Source organism: Pyxicephalus adspersus, chromosome 8, assembly GCF_032062135.1.
Source record: "Pyxicephalus adspersus chromosome 8, UCB_Pads_2.0, whole genome shotgun sequence".
NCBI lineage: Eukaryota > Metazoa > Chordata > Amphibia > Anura > Pyxicephalidae > Pyxicephalus > Pyxicephalus adspersus.
In genome coordinates this window covers 32,261,008-32,281,842 of record NC_092865.1, presented here as the reverse complement: position 1 = coordinate 32,281,842, position 20,835 = coordinate 32,261,008, and the positions used below count along the sequence as shown (strand labels likewise).

General features: G+C 36.1%; 1 protein-coding gene across 1 annotated transcript in view; it reads left to right on the top strand.

The window, feature by feature from the left end:
- Positions 1–20,835, top strand: part of DNM3 (dynamin 3) — a 156,569-nt gene that overhangs the window by 10,773 nt on the left and 124,961 nt on the right. Inside the window, 12 exon segments of the mRNA XM_072419940.1 lie at positions 1,784–1,933; positions 3,273–3,476; positions 6,947–7,045; positions 8,122–8,282; positions 9,696–9,838; positions 10,906–11,041; positions 12,168–12,235; positions 14,670–14,808; positions 15,877–15,963; positions 17,087–17,157; positions 18,941–18,989; positions 20,326–20,357. Of these exon segments, the coding sequence (XP_072276041.1) occupies positions 1,784–1,933; positions 3,273–3,476; positions 6,947–7,045; positions 8,122–8,282; positions 9,696–9,838; positions 10,906–11,041; positions 12,168–12,235; positions 14,670–14,808; positions 15,877–15,963; positions 17,087–17,157; positions 18,941–18,989; positions 20,326–20,357 (1,339 nt within the window).

The following is a 20,835-nucleotide window of genomic DNA, read 5'->3' as shown; positions in this document are numbered from 1 at the left end:
TCATAGTACTTAGGCAGAGCAGAGGCTTCAGAGCTGACGTGGAAGACTTAAATACTTATCTTCTGAACTTTGAAGATTAATCGCTCCACAGTGTCCATTGGTTTTCCTGCTTAGATTCAAGTTAAAGCCAAGTCTGACCAGAATTTAAGTTATTTGGCTTGGTTATACAGGACAGTTTGCTGCCAAGATAAATAGAGTTCTGACATTTTAAAGGGCTAGAAACTGCTGAATTCCACTGTTGTGGGAGAGTAGGGAGCTTAGTGTTATTGTACTTTATTTAGAACCTATTGTAGGAAGGGTCTATGACAGGCATTGGCAGCAGTGTTATTTTGTAGAGCTGTATTGTGAAGCAGTCACCATCAACATTTCTGCTGTCACTTGGTCTCCTTGTACAAATTGTTTTATAATTTCAGCAGATAATATGGCAAGTATTGAACTGCACACTGCGGATGGTTTGTGAAATTATATGTGATATGTAGCTCACCAATTTAATTGAATCTGCTGTCAGTGGGGCTGATATTTCTTTATTATGTCACAATTATATATCACAATTACTTTGTGAAAAAAATAAAAGTAAGATACTGAGGGCTCTATTTATACAACAGGGAATCTGACATTCCCTCATAAGAATCTTCCAGGTCCATGTGTTTTAATGGCAGTAATTCATTCCCACAAGGGAATGTTTGAAGGAATGTCAGATTCCCTGTTTTATAAATAGAGCCCTTAGTGTGTATTTATATGTGTTACAAGTTACATGGTTTGTACAATTCTAAAAGAGAAATGTAAATCGTGAAAGAAATTGTGGTTGGTGAAATGTCCAAACCCAGCACACTATGGTTAGTGTACCTAATACTTACCAAGACAAACAGAAACAACCAATTGCTTAAAAAATATGGGATTTTCAAAGACAATTAGTCAATGTTAAATTCATTGTGCACATTTTTATTCACATGATAGGACAATCAACATTTAAAAACCAAAAACAATATTAAAAGTTTGGAATTGCTAGTTGCTCATCATATTCTCCTAATCCACTTATTTATTATAGGTTTATATAGAAGACAAATGTCTTCATTACTAAATCTTCTATTAAGCCAGTGACCCTTCACTTCCTTGACGCGTTTCACAGCCTGTTTTGCTGCTTTCTAAAGAGCAATAAAAGAGAGGGAAGCAAGAAGACAAATCACAACTAATCCATGTTAGGCAACTTTAGAACAGTCAGAGTCATTAAGAAGAACTTTGCCACATATGTTCCAAACCATTATTTGAACGTGGTATAGGCTCTTGCACACCAGCCATCACAGTCTGTATCAACATCTTGCACAGCAGCCATCACAAGCCCTGTTATATGATGTACACTTTCTGATAATGAAATGACCATTGTCTTACAAATTCAATATTTTATATTTATTTGGCTGCCTTTTGATGTCTGGCGAGTAGATCCACGTTCAAATAGAAATGATTTTTTTATATAAAGTTCTCATCTCCCAAATGGATCTTTAAAGCTTTATTTAATTTTTAGCTGTTGAGCCATCCATACACTCTGAAATGTTTGCCATAGATTGTATGAAATGGTAAAATTAATCATAATGCAGATCAGATTTTAAACAAGTGGATGATACATCAAACATTTGTTGTCAGTCACAAGAAAAAATTTCTACGTCAATTGTTATAGTGATCAAAAATGAATTAGAGAGAAAATCACATAGTATATATCTAAAATTATTCATGATGTGGAACATAATACCAAAACTAACAAATTCTTTCATTGCTGTTCTTCTAGAATATGCTGAGTTCCTCCACTGTAAAGGTAGAAGGTTCTCAGATTTTGATGAAGTTCGCCAAGAAATTGAGGCAGAAACAGATAGAACAACTGGTACAAATAAAGGAATTTCATCCATTCCTATAAACCTGAGGATATATTCACCCAATGGTATGTGAATCTACAAATGTATTTTAGTTGGGGAATATTCCTATCCAGGTGAATTATATACTGCAATGATTTTGCAAACTGTTTTATACCATACCTGTGTACACATTTTATGGACATTAAACTTCAGCTATGCCTTTGGTGCACTTGTAAAATGTATCTTCTGCTGTGCTGAAATTATTTAGTCTTAGAAGCTACTGCAACCCTCTTGATCCCACCTCATTTCCAGGATATTTTTTATAAGTGTCATTAAGCATTCTACTACTAAGCTGCATTGTCCTAGGCCTGCCTTTTTTACCCAGTTGTTGCCTTCTGTATCAATCATGTGCTTTCATTGGTGTTTTGCATGCTACATTTTTTTGCGAATGTGCTACGCATGTCCAGTCTCTCAATAGGTGGGGCAGCCAGGGCAGACTGGGGCAGCCATGACAGATGACATTAACAGAAAGATAAAAAAAGGTTTTACCCATTCTCCCATGGGATGGGATTTTTTTTAAATGTTCCAATGTTTTTGCATTAAATAGGGGAGTTAAGGTGCTAGGTAACAAGAATCCTAGAGTTCAGATATAAACAATTAACAAGCAGTGAAAAAGCTTTAATCACAAAAAGAGAGTCCACAGTTGAGTTTCAGTTGTTTTCCAACAGTTTAGAATTCTGGTTGTTTAAATCACTAGTCTGGCAGACTGCCGAGATCTTCTCTCTGTAGGATAAAGTTACAATTTTTTTAAATATATATTTCTCCACAATTCTTTTAGATAAGTAGATGAATGATAGTGTTTGTTGAAGTTCTTTTGACTGCATATTTAAATATATGTAAATAAAAGTGCATGACCTTTCTAAAGGTTCACCTTAAAACTGGGACATTTTTTTTGCCATCTTATTTCCCTTCATGTCCTGTCCTAAAAAACAGGAAATGAAAGGAAAGCCCCCTAAGGTGCGGAAATTGCTTTCCTAAACAGATATCCCCACTGAAAAAAAATTACACTTAATTGTCTTGCTGTCAAGACAACTCGTGCTGTCAATGGTCACCAAGACAAAAAAAAAAACAGTGGATCTCTTCAACTGGGACACAGAAAGTGATGAAAACTTTACAAAGGTGCTAACACATGTAATGCTTGGCAAAGTACAGTAGTTTGCTTAAAAAAGGTCCGGTGCCATTTTACCATGCTGATGATACCATAATTAGTGTGTTGGTAGTTCAAAATGAGTTAATGTTTTAACAAAATGCATATTACTTCCTTCACCCCACAAATGTACATTTTGCCCTAGGTATGACATTTGATTTAGGTCTGATTCAGGGTATGTCTGCAGTTTATTTATTTACAAATCATTATTCTTGCAGTGTTGAATCTGACACTTGTTGATTTACCTGGCATCACTAAAGTGCCTGTTGGTGACCAGCCTGCAGACATTGAATCCCAGATTCGGGAAATGATTATGCAGTTTATCTCCCGTGATAATTGCCTCATACTTGCTGTGACTCCTGCAAATACAGACCTTGCCAATTCAGATGCCTTGAAGCTTTCTAAAGAAGTAGATCCTCAAGGTAAGAATTTTCATTTTTGCTAGCAGTATTTACCTGGCGTTCCCAAATCTCCTTTCCACTGAGATTTACAAAATAGACCAATATGGAAGGGTATGGCAGGTATCACACTGAATTGTTTTGACCTAAGTTTCTGTGATAAGTTTTACTCATTTATTTTTTTCTCCTCTCCCACTCCCTCTCTCCTTCTTTCCTCTCCTCAATCACTAGAAAGACACATGTAGCTGTCAGAAAAGCTGCACATTCACCATATCTTTAGGGCCCATCTACATCCAACCAAAGCATACAGGCACAGCTCCTCAGATTTTAGTGCAGATTAGATGTACAGCTACTGGTGCAGACTGAAGAGAATGTCCGATTCTCCCTGTAGTGTTGCAATGCACAAAATATGTTGATAACCACATTCCAGGATAAAATTCAAAAATCCACTGTATTCAAAAACGTCATACATGTATGAAGTCACAAGTCTGTCACAATACATCTCCACAAATAAATAAATCCCCTATCATGTTTACCCCATGGTCCTAATCATAGAGGCTCTTTAGGGCCCATTCACACTGTTGCACTGCTGTACCACATACAATACAATGCGCAATAAATGTGTTGGTGCTTTGGGTGCAATTCATTTTCAATGGTACTATGGCAATAAACCTGCACTACATTGCACTTTAACGCATGACAAAGAACAGTAGTTGCTGAGAAGGAGTTGGCCGAGGGTATTGCTGTGAATAGTGAGTTGACAGTTCATTCAGAATTAACAAATGGCACCCCATAACATAGATGTGTTACAGCACCCCAACTAAATGTGAACTCAGCCCTAAGACAGAAATAACCTTTAATAATGCCATTCTTGCTTTTTGACTTGTTTTTTCAGAGCTCTGAACTTGAAATAAGATTGTGTCTAATGCAACATATTAGTCTATTGCTCATTTCCACATTCAGGACTTTGGCAGATATCAGCAGTTACTACAGGATATTAACAGCCTGGTCATGCTATGTGTGTATAAATGTGTTTTTTTTTATTTACTTTTTTTCTCTTTCTCAACTTCTATTCCTTTCTAACAATATATTTGAGTAACAGGTGGAAATCACATGGCGGAATAAGAAAAGGGTTCATTGTGGGTTTTTACAAATTTAACTAGTGTTTTTCCTCTATAGTAACAACTCAACCACAGTATTTATTAGACAATTATGTTTTCTGTGTGATATTCTGTTTCCTGGGAGACTGTGAATTCTGTGCTGAATGAAGTTACTGCTTCATCGTAGAACAAGAAGCATTTTGTCTAATTCCTTTCCGCATCGGGAATGATTTCAGAGATGCCATTTACATTCAGACTGTGGGACTGTGCTTTTGACCCAATGTTGAAATAGTCTTGTCAAACATTCATGTTGTTTCTTTGTGTGTCCTGAGGAATATTTTAAGTGTTTGGTGATTTAATAAACAAATCTTTTAGCCAGGGGACATCTGCCCACACATGAAGAAAATATACTATGACACTTTTATGAATATTAGAGGGAATATTTAGTCAATACAATTGCCCACACTGGGGAATGTTTGTATCATTTATTTAAAATTGAGATTAAATTTTCATACCTCTCAACTTTAATTTGAAGGAATGGTTTCTTTTCTCACCTCTCCTCTTTCCTCCTCAGTTGCCTTTGTTTTTGGTCGGATGTTCCTGAAGGTGTTCATGTTTTACAGCAATGTCCTGCACTGAAGCTTTCTATCATTTTGTATGCTAGTGATGACTAGAGCCGGTGTGTTGGTGTTGGTCTTAACCACTAGCCAGATGTTGACAATAAACCCTTGTACATTGGCACCAAACATCTGGTAGTTAAGTCTGTAGTACTTTCAAATACTTTGGAGTCTTTCAACATAGATAGGATTTAAAAGCAGTTTGTCTAACACAGCTACTATTATCCATAGTGACTATTTTACAAGGAGAAAATAACTGGCATACCGCAATACAAGAGAACTACACTTTAAATGTGTGGATAATGTATGGATAAGGTTGGGATCCACAGAAACCAGATCCAGAAACGTAGGCTGTAGCAACAAGTATGTGCTATTCTCGCAGTCTGTGCCTGGAATTGGTTTTGGGGTGCAAGCATGGACATATATTTTAAAGCCCAACATCATTAAAAAGGTTTTTATTTTTTGAGGGTAGGAATACCAGAACCTCAGATTTTAGTGCGTTTTGTTGTAATTGGAAAAATGATAGGAAATCTGTCCAACGGGCATAGTAAAACAAAAAAACATATGTTTAGCGAAATAGGTAAAGGTTAGAAGTTGAAGAAATGTTTTTCACAATGTTTTTTTCTTCTCTACTGTGTTGGTGACTAGATTCTACATTCATCAGTTCTTGTACAGATGCCACAGAGGACAGAGGTGCAAAAAGCTTGTTAGCCAAAAATGTAACTCTTCCCTCTTCAACCCTAAACTTTAAAAACTGGAAATAGACTTTTATATGTTAGAGTCAGAAATATAAGCAACAAATTTGTAATGCGCAATCTATCTGGCTGTGTAGTGCAAATACAGTATACCCATGACTGTGGAAATGCATGCTCTGATCTTTTGGTACAACATTTACCTTACCCTAACAAGTTTAGTTCTTGGTGAAATAAAAAACATTGGCAGTTGTCATATGTTTTCCAACCTATTCCTTAGCCCTTTGCTTTCTTTTTTTTCCAAATAGACTTGCAGGTAATATTGCTCTTCACCCTGTGCATATTTTTCCCATTTGCAATACTTTAGCTGCGGTGCATTCCAAATGACACTTTACATGCTGCATGAAGGAGGAAGCTTGAATAAATGACCTGGATCATAAATACTAATAATGTGTGGAAAGCTGGACACCACTTTTACGCTGGTGCATCCTCTGCTTATTCATTGGTTGTCCCTATGGAATCCTGTTTGGTAGAGGACAATTTTCAAGTAACCATGGTCATCAGAATTTGTCTATCATTTCTGTCTGTGTGCTGCAGTGGGTGGACTAGCATGCCACTGGGCATAGGTGGTGGTCGGCACTCAGAAAGCCAGTGCTGGCAGGGAAAAAGTACATGAGAACACAGGTGGGTTTGTACCATGTAGGCAAGAGTGAAGGTTCAGTGTTTGTAAGGTTGTTTGTAAGCTAGTGGTTCTAGGTTAGCAGATTAAGTAGATGTGGGTACCTTGTGGAGTATCCAGACCAGGGATGCTGAGTTGTCCCCTACTATAAAGGTAACTGTTAGGAAAGACATTCCATATGTTCAGACCTGTTTAAAACACCATCAAAAAAAAAAATGTTAGAAAATGTAGTTCCGTTTGCCATAGCACGGATACAAAGTTTTCATAATGATAAAAGATATTTCATGTTCAACCTCTCTCAAATCTTTGTAGCAACCTTAGTCTTTTACCTGACGTACAGAATCTAAGCTTTTGCATTTCTATCTGGAAGAAGTGAGGTCCTCACAAAATTGATTTTGCTTTTTAGGTCTCAGAACAATTGGCGTGATCACAAAACTAGATCTCATGGATGAAGGAACTGATGCACGAGAGATATTGGAGAACAAGTTACTCCCTCTTCGCAGGGGTAAATAATGATATTTTTTTATAAGTTAGTTTGATTTGCTTACTATCAATCTTTTAAGTATTAAACTACAAAAGATGTAAATAGTTTTTTTTTCACCTAGGGATAGTTAAAAATAGTAGGAAGATAAAAACAAATTGCTCTGTGTTAGAACTAAGCTGTACGTGTCCCCAACTGTGTCCCTTTTCACTGTTAAAAGGTTATTACCAAAATGATAAAGGTAAAAAAATTGTCATGCATAGCATATCAGTAAGCTTGTAAAAAAATGAATGAGCTATTTCAGATTAACATCAAGTATATGAATCAAACAAATAATATACTAATAATAAAGATAGTTGCTTCAGTTAACAGAAAGTGAAACCTGACCACTTTAGATTGTACATGTAATTTAAGCGTAATAATTTATACAACCTTAAGCAAACTGTTGATAATGGTATTCATATCATGATATATTGAAATGTCTAATATTATTAAAATGTTCATGGAACAGTGAAACATGAGAAACTTGCTGTAGGGTGTATTATATGAACTCTAAGATTTTTCAGGGGGCAGTTATATACCAATTGCCTTGGCAAGAAAGAATCTCTGTTAAGAAAAAGCCAATGCCTAGAGGACTGTCCCAGAAAATTATTATCCCTAGTCCCTTTGTAGAATAGAGCATCCAGAGTCTCATATCTTCTATATGTCTGGAGTTTCACTTAATTTCCCCTTAACATAATTCAAAGTATATTTTGCAAAATCAAAAATGCACCCTTTTATTTACCTTGCTTTATCCAATGATAATTATTGTTTAATAACTGTGTAAAGGACTAATTAATTCCTGACTGAAACAATGAATTTCTGTTTAACTAACAGAAATGAACTAAAACTATTACTGCCAAATATTTTTAGAATTCGTAGTCCAACTTGTATTTGGGAATCAATTAACTTATTAAGCCACAGCCCAGGAATTAGGTATGATAGGTAACAACCTCAAAGTGGGGGAAAGATTTTTCTTTCTCTTCCTCCCACTTTAAGGTTGTTAAATAATTTACTGGATTTAAATACAGATACTAATGTTGCTTCATGTTTACTTTTAGGTTATGTTGGAGTTGTGAATCGTAGCCAAAAAGATATTGATGGTAAAAAGGATATCCAAGCTGCTTTGTTAGCAGAAAATAATTTTTTCCTGTCCCATCCAGCTTACAGGCACATGGCAGATTGTATGGGAACATCATACCTCCAGAAAGTCCTAAATCAGGTAAGACGTCAATATAAACCTATTTTTGTGGCCTCTTTCTTTTTTGCTGAAGGTGGTGTCATATTAGCCTCTATTTACAGTATATCTATTATCATTACAGTATTTATATAGCATCCACTTTTTACGGAGAGCTGCACAAAGTCCATAGTCATGTCACTAGCTGTCCCTCAAAGGGGCTCACAATCAAATGTCCCTACCATAGTCATATGTATTTAATACAGTCTAAGGTCAACGTTGGGGGGGGGGAAGCCAAATAACCAATCTGCATGTTTTTGGATTGTGGGAGGAAACCCAACAAACATGGGGAGAACCTGCAAACTCCTGCAGATAGTGTCTTGGCCGAGATTCGAGAATGGGACTTAGTGCTCCAAAGGCCAGAGTGCTAACCTTTGAGCCACCAGTTGCTATTGTAATGCATATAAAAGTGTCTACAACACCAGCCATTTGATGGCGTGAAAGCAGTTTAGAACTGACATAGTAACACAGCTAATGTGATAATTATCATCAGAACCTAGAATTCAGTATATGCTGCACATATTCTAGTAGGCTAAATGCACACATACCGCTTACCTCTTACTGGTAAAAGGCCCACTGCCTCCTAGAATATGTAACCTATGTATCCCAGGAGGCTGCAAGTTTTCCCTTCAGTCTTTACCGCTGCAGCTGTAAAATGGGAGGGTTCCCAAAAATTATGACCCACCTTTTATATAATGTTAAAAATATGGTAATAGGTCTGCTTTAAGCAAGGAGAGCTCTGTGATTGGAGAAGAGGTCACATGACCGTCTCTCCTTCAAACACAGTTAGGTAAATGAATGAGAGCATTGAGAACTTTTTTACTTCAATTAACTAAAGTCTCTCTGCTTTGTCAAGCATGAAATACTAAATGAAGCTTTGCCTAAATGTACACTATAGCATTTATAAATGAGATGGACTGTGGTGTGTGCCACAAAGCAGTTTAATAGAGAGCACATAGCTACTGTATATATTTACTCTACGTTTTTAATACACCCCTGTGTGTTTTACTAATATATCTTTTTCTGTGACTCCCAAAGTGGTCGAAGACTTTTAGAGGCCATTGCTTCAGTGGAACCTATGGACCTGCGGTCATAAAAACTCAGCAAAGCACTGTGGGTTTAGTTTAGAAGCAGACTGTAGAGTATCAGAGACAGAACAGTTTAGTTCAAATAACAAAAAATGTGAATCTTTTGTGAAATGCCATCTTTTCGCTTATATTTAAAGCAGTCCTACCAGAAACAAAAACATGACTTCCTAGAGGATTTTCTAGTGAGCTGTGTCAACACTGTTAGATGTTAAATGCATGAAGGCACAGGATTATTATAGATGCTATGTCAGTGTGGTCCTTGTTACTGGTTCTGACACCTGTATTTCCAAACTCTAATATTATTTTAAAGCAACTGACCAACCATATACGTGATACGCTTCCAGAGTTCAGGAGCAAGCTACAAGGTCAGCTCCTTTCCTTGGAACATGAAGTTGAAGTTTACAAAAATTTTAAGCCAGAGGACCCATCAAGAAAGACAAAAGCATTGCTCCAGTATGTATGTTTTCCTTTCTATATAATATTCTAGTTTTATATATGAGCTTTATTTATATGTTTCTTTAATAAATCTTTGTAAAATTGAAAGTATGCAGTAAGAAAATTATTGACTAATATATGGTAATATTTGTTATTTTGCATTTTTATCTGCTTAGTAAAAGATATGTACCCCAGGTTGTTTAACAATGTACACCGTCTGGCCATATCGTCTTTGCTGCAATATAATTGTAGTGTTACTGCATTTAATATGAATGTATAGGTATAACAGGACTTGAATTGTAGAATTGTGTGGTCACTGGGGTGCTTTTAAAGGAAACGCGTATTAAAGAAATATGTTTTTGATACTTATCTCTCATTCTGAACATGCTAGTTGTATGGTTGTCTCCTAACTACAGTGATAACAATTTGACCTGCACAGTTGATTTGAGTCAGTTACTAAAAACATGTTGAAGTAAAAGATTCAGCAGGACAGCCAGGCAACTATTTTGGGAAGTAAAGGTCAGAAACTGCAGTATTTAATGCCTTACAACATAGAAAAAATGTTACATTAAGTCTAATTATATTATCAATATATATAAATATGGCAAATGTGACAGGGATATAGACAGACCTAACCTGTAACACATACTGTTCATAGAGATTTTGGCAAGTTCACTTTGCAAAATATACCTATCACATACACATAATTTGAAAAACATGATTTTTGCTTGCACTAAATTGGCTGATGTCAGCTGAGCTTCACTTCATTCATAACTTAAACTCCTTTAGTAAATCAAACTCATGTTGTCTATGTTTAGGTATTGTTTTTGTAGTGCAACTGTTGCAGACCATGATCAAAGCACAGAGGAATATATATGTATATATATTTTCCATTCTGTGGCCCACATTTACTGTCAATTTAAAAGGAGACTATTTGCAATATTGGGTTTGTGATTTTCAATGCTTTTATGGGTGAGGGTTTTCGAGTTAAGTTTTGATATTTTTTTTATATTATAATAAATTACTGTATATATATATATATATATATATGGTACATTTGTCCTATATTGTTTGTCATTTTTAAGGATGATCCAGCATTTTGCACAAGATTTTGAAAAGAAGATTGAAGGGTCTGGTGATAAAGTGGATACACTAGAGTTGTCTGGCGGAGCTAAAATTAACCGTATTTTTCATGAACGCTTCCCTTTTGAACTGGTAAAGGTACAGACCTTCATATTGTTTAACTGGTAGTTTTGATGTTTAAACTTTAATTGAGACCCTCGGTTTGAGTCTGCTAAATACATTTAAGGTTCTTTAAAAAATTCTAAATCTTACATTTTATTTTCTTTAAAGATCTACCACTGTAGAAAATCCTGTCCCCTGCCAGCATGTTGCAGAGAATGACATTTGCTATCTGTGTGGAAACAGTGGTCTCTCTGCAGAACCATAACAACCTCTGCTGAGTCAAAGCTTGGGGTTCTTGGCATAGCATTGATTGCAAAGCTTTAGGTCTGACTCATGGTGAACAAATGACTGGCTGACCTGCTGCCACACAAAAAAAAACTCACTTTGTAGCTGATAGCATGGACAGGTGTTTCTACTTAGGCTGGTGTAAAAGAAAACAAACTCTAAAACACTGAACACCTGTTGTTTAGAATCACCTGACACACATTTAGTTAAATTAAACTGAAGGATCAGTTGGGCTTTAATATTGTTTAATCGCTAATAATTAGTCATTAAATGAATGTCAGGATTGTTAAATGGTGTTCATTCTTAAAGTGATGATAGTATATTGAGTATTGATGTTAAGTATAAATTTAAATAAATATTCAAAAAGTACAACACACCAACATGTGGCGCTCGTAAATGAATAGCTGCTGACAGGAAACTGCTTACAGCCCATGGGGAGGGAACAGCAGGTGAAACAAGTCATACACTTATGTGTCTTTTCCTGTGTAATATTCTCAGTGGCAAGTGCAAAACTAATTTCCTTTATGGAAAACCAGTGGTGTTGCACAGATATCGTTATATAGCATGCATACTGTGCATAAACATTGGCATTAGTATCTTGTGAACATAATCAATATAACACCAAAGCAGGTACTATAAAACACTGTATTGTATTATGTTATGAGGGATAACATAAACATAAAAATCAGAGGTCCATTAGACAGCCATTTTCCTTTTTTTGTCTTCTAAAAGAAAAAATATGCATGCTCTTGAATGTGTTTACTGACTACAGATACACACAAATATTGATTCATTTCAAATTTTTACACTGGAGTAAATATTTTTGTTTTCTGTCATTTTGATGTAAACTGTCCACATTTGTTAACTGTTCCCTTAGGTGGAATTTGAGGAGAAGGACCTAAGGAGGGAAATAAGTTATGCAATCAAAAACATTCATGGTGTCAGGTAATTTTTGTTATGTAAATGTAGCCGATCTATGATACTTCATTGGTGTGCTTTGGGGCTAATGAATGTGCATTTTTCAATTAAAATGTAAAGTGTAAATTGCTGGGAGGAGAAGCCAGTCATGTGACCCATGGCAGGTCCTTCCTATTGTCTATCCATTGACAGGATTCCTTCAGGTCCCGAAGACTGCAGCAGTGCAATGACTTCACAACCAGGGCATTGGATGGGGCATGCACAGACTGTAGTGCTTGACCAGTGGTCACCTGTATAAGGTGCCAGGAAAGGTGACAGAAGACTTTAATGTATTATAAATGTAATGTAAATGTAAAAAGCTTTAGTGTGGAAAGCATAGTGCCATGAATGCTCCTCAAATAGTATCTGCTGTCATGTACAAGGGTCTTAATTGTATTTGGGTATAAGAAACCTGCAGAAGTCTCCATGATGATGGCACTACTGTGGAGGCTTTTGTAATGGTTGTTTAGCACATACCGTATTTTCCGGCGTATAAGACGACTTTTTAACCCCGAAAAATCTGTGTCAAAGTCGGGGGTCATCTTATACGCCGGGTACTTACCTGCAGCTTGCTTCACGTCCGGCGCGGTCGAGTCCCCGTGAGTCCTCCTGTGCAAGCTGCACAGGAGAACGCGAGCCTGCACAGGAGGACGTGAGCCTGGATTGGCTCTCTAGTAGAGAGCCTGGATTGGCTCTCTAGTAGAGAGCCTGGATTGGCTCTCTAGTAGAGAGCCTGGATTGGCTTTCTAGTAGAGAGCCTGGATTGGCTCTCCAGTAGAGCCTGGATTGGCTCTCCACTAGAACACGCCCATTCATTAAGAAGGAACGCGCCCATTCATTCCTTAGAACTAGTACTGTACTGTACAGTTCCTTCTGCCTCTCAGTTCTCGCACAATAGCGAGATCTGACAGGCAGAAGGAACAGTACAATACTGGGCGTATAACACGACCCCCAACTGACTGGTTAGAGTGGGGGGTCGTCTTATACGCCGGAAAATACGGTACTCTCTAACTCTGTTGTGCGTGTACATATTAGTCGTTTTGCAGTTCCTGTTGCCTACCAGCAGGGGTCATACAGTAGCAGCAACTAAAATAAAATCCATTTTTATCCCAAGCAGCTCTTAGTGTGCTTGGTGCTAAAGTTTACAGAGGGATTATTTCAAGTTCTATAGGTTGTCCATATGTACTAAAATATTGTAGCTGATTTCCAGGTAACACATATATATTTGAATGCGCTTGACAAAAGTAAAATGTTTTCACAATTTTGGGAATTATTTTCAATGACTTAATTTATAGGACCTGATTTACTAAAGGATATTAACAGACATAAATAGTACATCAATAACCAGATCATCTTCCTATGGTATTTACAGTGTGCTTTCAAACACACAAAGACACACACACGGGTATATCAGACTGCTTGCTGTTCAGTGCAGAAGGGTACAGAGAGCAGCAGTCTGTGTCAATCAATGGCTTGCTTCTGGTGAAGGGGAGTTTAAATGATGTTTTAATGCGGGTATAGAAAAAACATATAAAATACACCTTCAAAAACAATTGTACTTCTGTTCATTTAGTTCTAGGATTTCCACAGCTCTTATCCAACAAAGAAGGGATCATGATCTTTCTATTCTACAGTTTCACTTCCACCCCATCTCCTCACCCTTGTGATTACCATTGAAAGGAGAATGAGCACACTAATAAATACTTACAAATTACTACAGAACTGCTATGATGCCTGCCTTTTATATCTGTCTGGGTAAACTATTTATGTACCCTTGCTTGGCCTTTTTTTTATCAAACACCAGGCTGCAGTTGGGCTTTCACAAAAAGGTGAAACAATTTTACATTTTTTTTTTAATTTTATTTGTTTCTTGTCAGATAATATACATGCTGTAGAACCGGGCTCCCTCATTAACATGCTTTTCCAATGCAGTTGAGTATCATTTAGGTGATTGATGATTGGGAGGATTCACTGACATTTATTTTTATATTGTTACTATGTGCATCCTTTATCATGTGGAGATCAATACATATTGGGGGTATTGTTTGATCACAAATATTGTAAATGTGAGAAAAGTAAATAAATGTGCCTAAAATATAGTTATGTATGCTACAAAGTCTGGGAAGATGATGTACCCCCAAAGCAGTGTATGCAGCTAGGTGTTGTCTGTCAAATGAAGGCTGATTTCCTGTCTTATTGCTTTGTTCAGGGCTGAGTTCAGACTAGCAGGTAAGACAGTGTTTACTACTCCTGGATGTCTAATCAAATAACTCTAACCCATTCATACTAATTTTAACCTTTTTTAGGCAGCAGGTTAATGCGGATTAACATTAGCAGTATTTCTTGAAAAAATTACCAGTCTGAACCTAGCCTAAGTGAGAATTCCAGTTATGATTAGTTTGTATGTCATTTATTTTCACAGGACTGGCTTGTTTACACCTGATAAGGCATTTGAAGCAATAGTGAAAAAACAAATTGTGAAGCTTAAAGGACCAGCCCTGAAATGTGTTGACCTAGTGATGCAGGAACTCCTTAATACTGTTAGGAAATGCACCTCAAAGGTAGATCCTTTTTCAGAACCTTGACTTTCTTTAGCCCTTACAAAAGTTATCCTATAGCTACCAATGCCAAAGGCTGATACAAGGATGCTTTGATAGATGCTAAACTAGTCCAATTCAAAAACAATACACAAACCTATGTGTCTATAATCATGATGGTGCAGATGGAGCAGGGATTTTAACATGTTCTTTTCTTTCTTTCCTTTTTTCAATTTTGTATAGAGCTTTTGTCAAGTTTTATTTGGCCCTTGAGGAGATTCACCCCTTCTGTTTGTCTTGGTGACCATTGTCACCAAGTGAGAAAGTCTTATATCAGTCTATAGTTTTATTTTGGAAAGCCATATATTAGTATATAGTAGTTAAGATCATTCCTGGTCATCTGCCTGGATGCAAAGCATGTGTAAAAGTCAACTTTCTGTTAAATGTCTGTTTATTATGTTGCATGTAAAAATGGAAAGACTATGACAATGTCTTCTGTAGCAAGGGTTGTTCTGTGATATGTCTGTTGTTTTTTATTTAAACAGTGACATAGCACAGGTATTTGTTTACTGGTGCAGGGGGTGATTGGATGGCTCATCATTTCTATTACAGGAATTATATGCAGAACTATACTTACCCTTCCTTCAATAATGCAACTACCGTACTTGGTTCTCCCTCAGCATCTTCTTCTGGGAGATATTTGCCTATCTTGACTGGCTTGCCTAGGGTGATGTAACTCCCGCACATGCACAGGGGAGTTCAATTGAAATTAGCAGATTTAGGATATGTACGCTAAGCTGTGGAGAATCCTGTATCGCAGAAAAAATATATATGATGACATACAGGAGATTTTCACCTCTTGTTACTAATATATTAAACCACTTAGTGGCCATCATCTCATTAGCAGCACGCTGATTTACCTGACTTTCAACAGAATAAAATTATGTATGAAAACAGCCATAGTTTTTACATATATTTTCTTCGGCATCTGCCCCATGTTTCTGATTTTTCATGTAGTGTGCAGTGCAATTTTGGTTTAGAAAGTAAGTGAAACATTATCTCTTGCTTTAATGTTTTATTATTTAATTGCAGCTTTCTGATTATCCAAGGCTTCGAGATGAAACAGAACGAATTGTAGCCCTTTACATACGTGAAAGAGAGGGCAAAACCAAGGAACAGGTAGGTATATATAAAATACAATGTTTTAATTAGGTGAAAACACCTAAATGTACTGTTTATTGTCCATTCTAGGGAAGCCAGTCATATTCTCCTTTTTATTCTTAGCCTGCATTATAGTAAAATGACTAGCTCAGGTCTGAACCTACACATTAGTAAACATCAAAGTTTACAATAGATTGTAATAGTTGGCCTTAAATATCTGAAACAAAAATGATGTTATCATGTTACTTTGAAATTGTGGAGATGGAAAAACTTAATAAATTGTAATATGGATGCTGGACACTGACTGGGTTATGGAATGTAATAACCCTAAAGCTTCCTCCCAGTTTTACAGTCTTGTGTGACATAGGCAGTTTGAGATTTCTGTGTATTTAAATCTATTGAACAGTTGAGTTATATTTATTCCTAGAGTTAGTTTGTAGTAATGGCTGTAATCAGGTGAGTTGACGTGTTTTCTTTGAATGACTGCAAATAGTTTCCTGTAATGTTGGCAAAATAAATAGTAGTTTGGAGTTTTGTTTCCTTCTCTTTTTGAAGGGAAGGTAAAAATTAGTCACATAAATAAAGAATAAATCAGTTATTAAGACACATTTAACAATGTACTTCAGGATGTAGTATGTATAGCTAAATTGTGCTATTAATAAAGTTATGCTGCAATTTTAAAATCAGTGTGTGAAAACAATATTCTGAGTCTACACAGCTTAATTATCTAGCCTATCTGTGTGGCCTTCCACTCTGAATTTTGCTGTTGGCAGCTGAACCTTAAAATATTAGATAAACCCACTTCATTCCTTGAGTAGAGATATCAATCTCCGCTTCATCCACTAGATGGTGCTCAGCATATAGAAAAAATATAGAAAATATCTGTAGAATCATTTGGAAAAAGATGTACGTAGGATTCAGGATTCTTGTAATTCACGGAAATGTAACCCAATATCTCATCTACAAAGAAAAAACAGCCAAGATTATTAAACAAATGACTAACTATTTGGGTTATTCAGTTTTAAAGATTTTAAATCTATGGTTTAATATTGTTCTTTGGTAAATATCAAATGTACAGTCTTACAGTATAGATGTTTCCTATTAGAGTTACCATTGATTAATCTATATTGTGTTTTTGTAGGTTTTGCTGATAATTGATATACAGCTATCCTATATTAACACCAATCATGAGGACTTCATTGGCTTTGCTTAGTAAGTTGACATGCTTTCTGTAAAGGTGTGTAAATATATATATCTTAGTTCATTGATATGCTGTGTTTTATTTGTGTGATTATAAAATTATTGCAATGAACAATATGTATATATTTTAGCCTAAAGATACATTGGGTCAAATGTAAAATAAAACTGAAACCTTCTGAGCTCTTTATTGAAAGATCAGATGACAGATTTTTAAGTCCCTTATTTATTCTTTGGTGGTGAAATCCTGCCTTGCTTTCCAGTATCTTTGATTCTTTCTTTCTCTCTCTCTCTCTTTCTCTCTCTCTCTCTATTCCCCCCTCTCTCTCCCCCTCCCTATCTCTCTCTCCCTCTCTTTTCTCTCTCTTCCTCCCCTCTCTCTCTCCCTCACTTCCCCCCTAAAAAAAACTATTTTGCCTAAGTGAAGAGCATCTTCTCTTAACAAGAAGATAGACAGAAAAAGGCGGGTCATAAACTGACAGGTAGAAGATCACGGGATTGAGAATAAAGGTCAATCGTAGTGGGTGTTAGCACTCTTAGATTGTAAGCTCTTCTGGCCAGGGTCCTCCCCTCCTCCTGTGTCACTGTCTGTATATGTCTGTCATTTGCAACCTATTTAATGTACAGCGCTGCGTAATATGCTGGTACTATATAAATACTGTATCACCAAAGTGGCTTACCTGAAAGAGGGGGGGCTGTAAGGCATAGTAGGACACACAACCAGATAAAATGGGGGAAAAGTTGTTGCCTTCATGAAATTGTACATTCCAAAAGATATTAAAAAACTCCTTCTACTCCCTAGGTTCAAGCAAACTCATAATTTGTTACCCAATGAGTAGTTTAGGAAAAAAATTATAAAGTAGTTGTACATGGTTAAAAAACCATTTTCCATACAATGATTTGAAAAACACAAACATTTCTTTGAAGGTGTTGTTACAGCCTGTAACTCATTCGCCTGCAAATACCGGCAGTGGTTGTAACTATAATATTTTGACACAAGAGTGGGGAATGCTTTTCTTCCTGCCTTATCAGAAATTGCTTACAAATGTAGTAGCTGTGATTTGGAGCTATGGACCTAAAGGTATTAATGATGGTACCATCTGAAATGTAGGGTCTTATGGATGTATAGAAGATGTTTACAGCAATCATGGTTTGATCATTTGTGGAACATTAAACCAGGGTCTTAAGATCCAATGTTTCCCATGACATTCGTAACCTATAGGTTCCATCAGTAACAATAGCTACTATTAATTCAAAAAAATGATTGTGAAATTCAAAAAATGATTGTGTTTTCTGTGAACTTTAATGTTTTTGTATTGTCGTGTATGGAAACGGTTTCATATGGTTTTTAATGAAGCAGAAAATAAAAGTGTTTTTTTTTTCCTTTTTCAATTTCTTTGGTACAAGTTCTTTATAGTATTTTCCCTAAACAACTCATTGGGGGAACGAATTATGAGTATAAGTATATATATAAGTATAAGGATACATTTGCTGTTCATTGTTGTCTCACACTCAAGGAAAACAAGCAAGGATTGTGATCCCAAAAGATATAACCTATCCTGATTCCTCTTTCCTCAATGACTGCTGTGTTACACACATCCTTCTTGGGTCAAGAAATCAATGACTACTCTCTGTTTCAGATCCATAGTTCTTCAACACCTGGAGTTACGGATGTTATGTCAGTTTTACAGTAATAGTGGTGTAAAAGCATAAGAAAATGACAAACAAGTATGGTAATCAATTCAACCCTCTTAACTCAACAAAAGACTGTCAGTGACTAAATGCCTTCATTTTTTAGGGCACAGCAAAGATGCAGCCAGCAGAAGAAGACTTCAATGGGCAACCAGGTAGAAAGCATTTTTTTTCTAATTTTGGATAAATATGTTTTTTTATTGTCACACAAGGAGAAAATATGGGCTGACAGAATACTGAGACCAGGTGATTTAGGAAAATAATAGCTGCCTAGCTGTTATGGTGGACCAATGGTTTTAAAACTCTCTGAAGCACAGACTTTGAATAAATATGCAGCCCAGCATTTCTGACTTTAACTTTTTACCAGTAATTAAAAAAAAACCGTTTAATCCAGAAAGGGAACAAGGAGAAAAATAAAGAGAAAATGTAGCATTATTGTATATGATTCGATTAGGCGGAGGGGACCAGAATTGCTTTTTTATTATAATTATTCATATTTTTACTATTGTTTTCATTATTGCAGCATCAGTACTATAGCATTTAAAAAATCTTTTTTTTTTTTACTGGAATGCAACACCACAGCATCAAATTCATTACCTAGCAGAAGGCCACTGTTAAAAAGAAAAACTATATTTCATGTTCTGTAACACAATAGACGATACAAGGAAAAAGATAATGATGAACAGGATACAATTAAAAGTTCTTTTATCATTTTATTTTGCCTAGAATATAATACTACCGGTAATACAGCAGAAGAAAACGTATTTTTGAGTGTATAATTGATGTATTTTGACACAAGACGTTGGTAATCGATGTTGATGGTGATTTGATAGTACAGTGCCACAATTCAGAACCAGGACAAGTTCCCCCTTGGGAACATTTATCCTTTCTATCTATTCTGCTGACTATTGTAACATTTTGTATTTTCTGTCCATTTCTGCCTCAGTGACAATGGTAACCAGAACCAAGAGAGAGGATGAATCTCCCAGACACAGAAATAAAAAAATTAACAGGAGTTCCTGTTTCTAACTAAAAATACGTTTTATGCTTTACACACACTTTGGATTGAGCCTGTACTCTGCCCATACTGGGCAAATTAATCACTTCATCCAGCATGTGCTCACTTGTTTTCCTACCTTCCATGACCCACCACCAGCCTGCCCAATATACTTGCTTTGCTAAACAATGGCAAGAGCAGAAGTATTGATGACAGATTCCTGCTATTCTTGTGTGCTGTGTGATATTTCTGCTAAAAGTTCATCATGGGTAAAGGTCCTCTTCTCTGTCTCTGGCTTCCATCATTATGACTTTTTATCCAGTTCCCAAAATAAAATTTGGTCTATTGACAAACACCTCAAACACAGAATAGGGGTACAAGGAAAACATACTGAGTACATCTGTCTGTGGTTTTTTTTCAAAATGAAACTATGACCCTTTTCATAGAGCTTGGCAATGTTTTTTCTTAAATGATTTCTGTTTTATTTCCTTTAGGATTTAAACAAAGTTTCTTCAACTTGCCTAAAGTAAGTACCTGGGCCACTGTCAAAATTCAATTACTAGTGCCACACAGCAATTAAATTGGAAATATGAAATAAAAATAAATATCTATTTGAGTGTATTATTTATATGATTTTTTCTCTTGTGGTTGTCAGTCTGGGGGAGTGGGCGTTCCTATACAGGCTATATTTGCATGCGGACTGTCTTAGTTATGTCCAATCAGATATCTGTCATAAAGCAATTGGAATGCAACATTAAAATGTTGTTGGTGGTCATCATGATTGATACATGGACAAAAATACTAGATATACTGAACAATGCATCATGACACACATAAATGCAACATGATGAGCATCAAATATGTCATTGTGCATTGTAAAGCATGCTAACATTCAATATAATTCAATATAATCCAGTGCAGTTGCAATGGTAGAAGACTTTTAATTCATGACCTTCAGGGTGACTTGCAGTGTTTGCTGGGTAACATTAGTATCTCATTTGTTA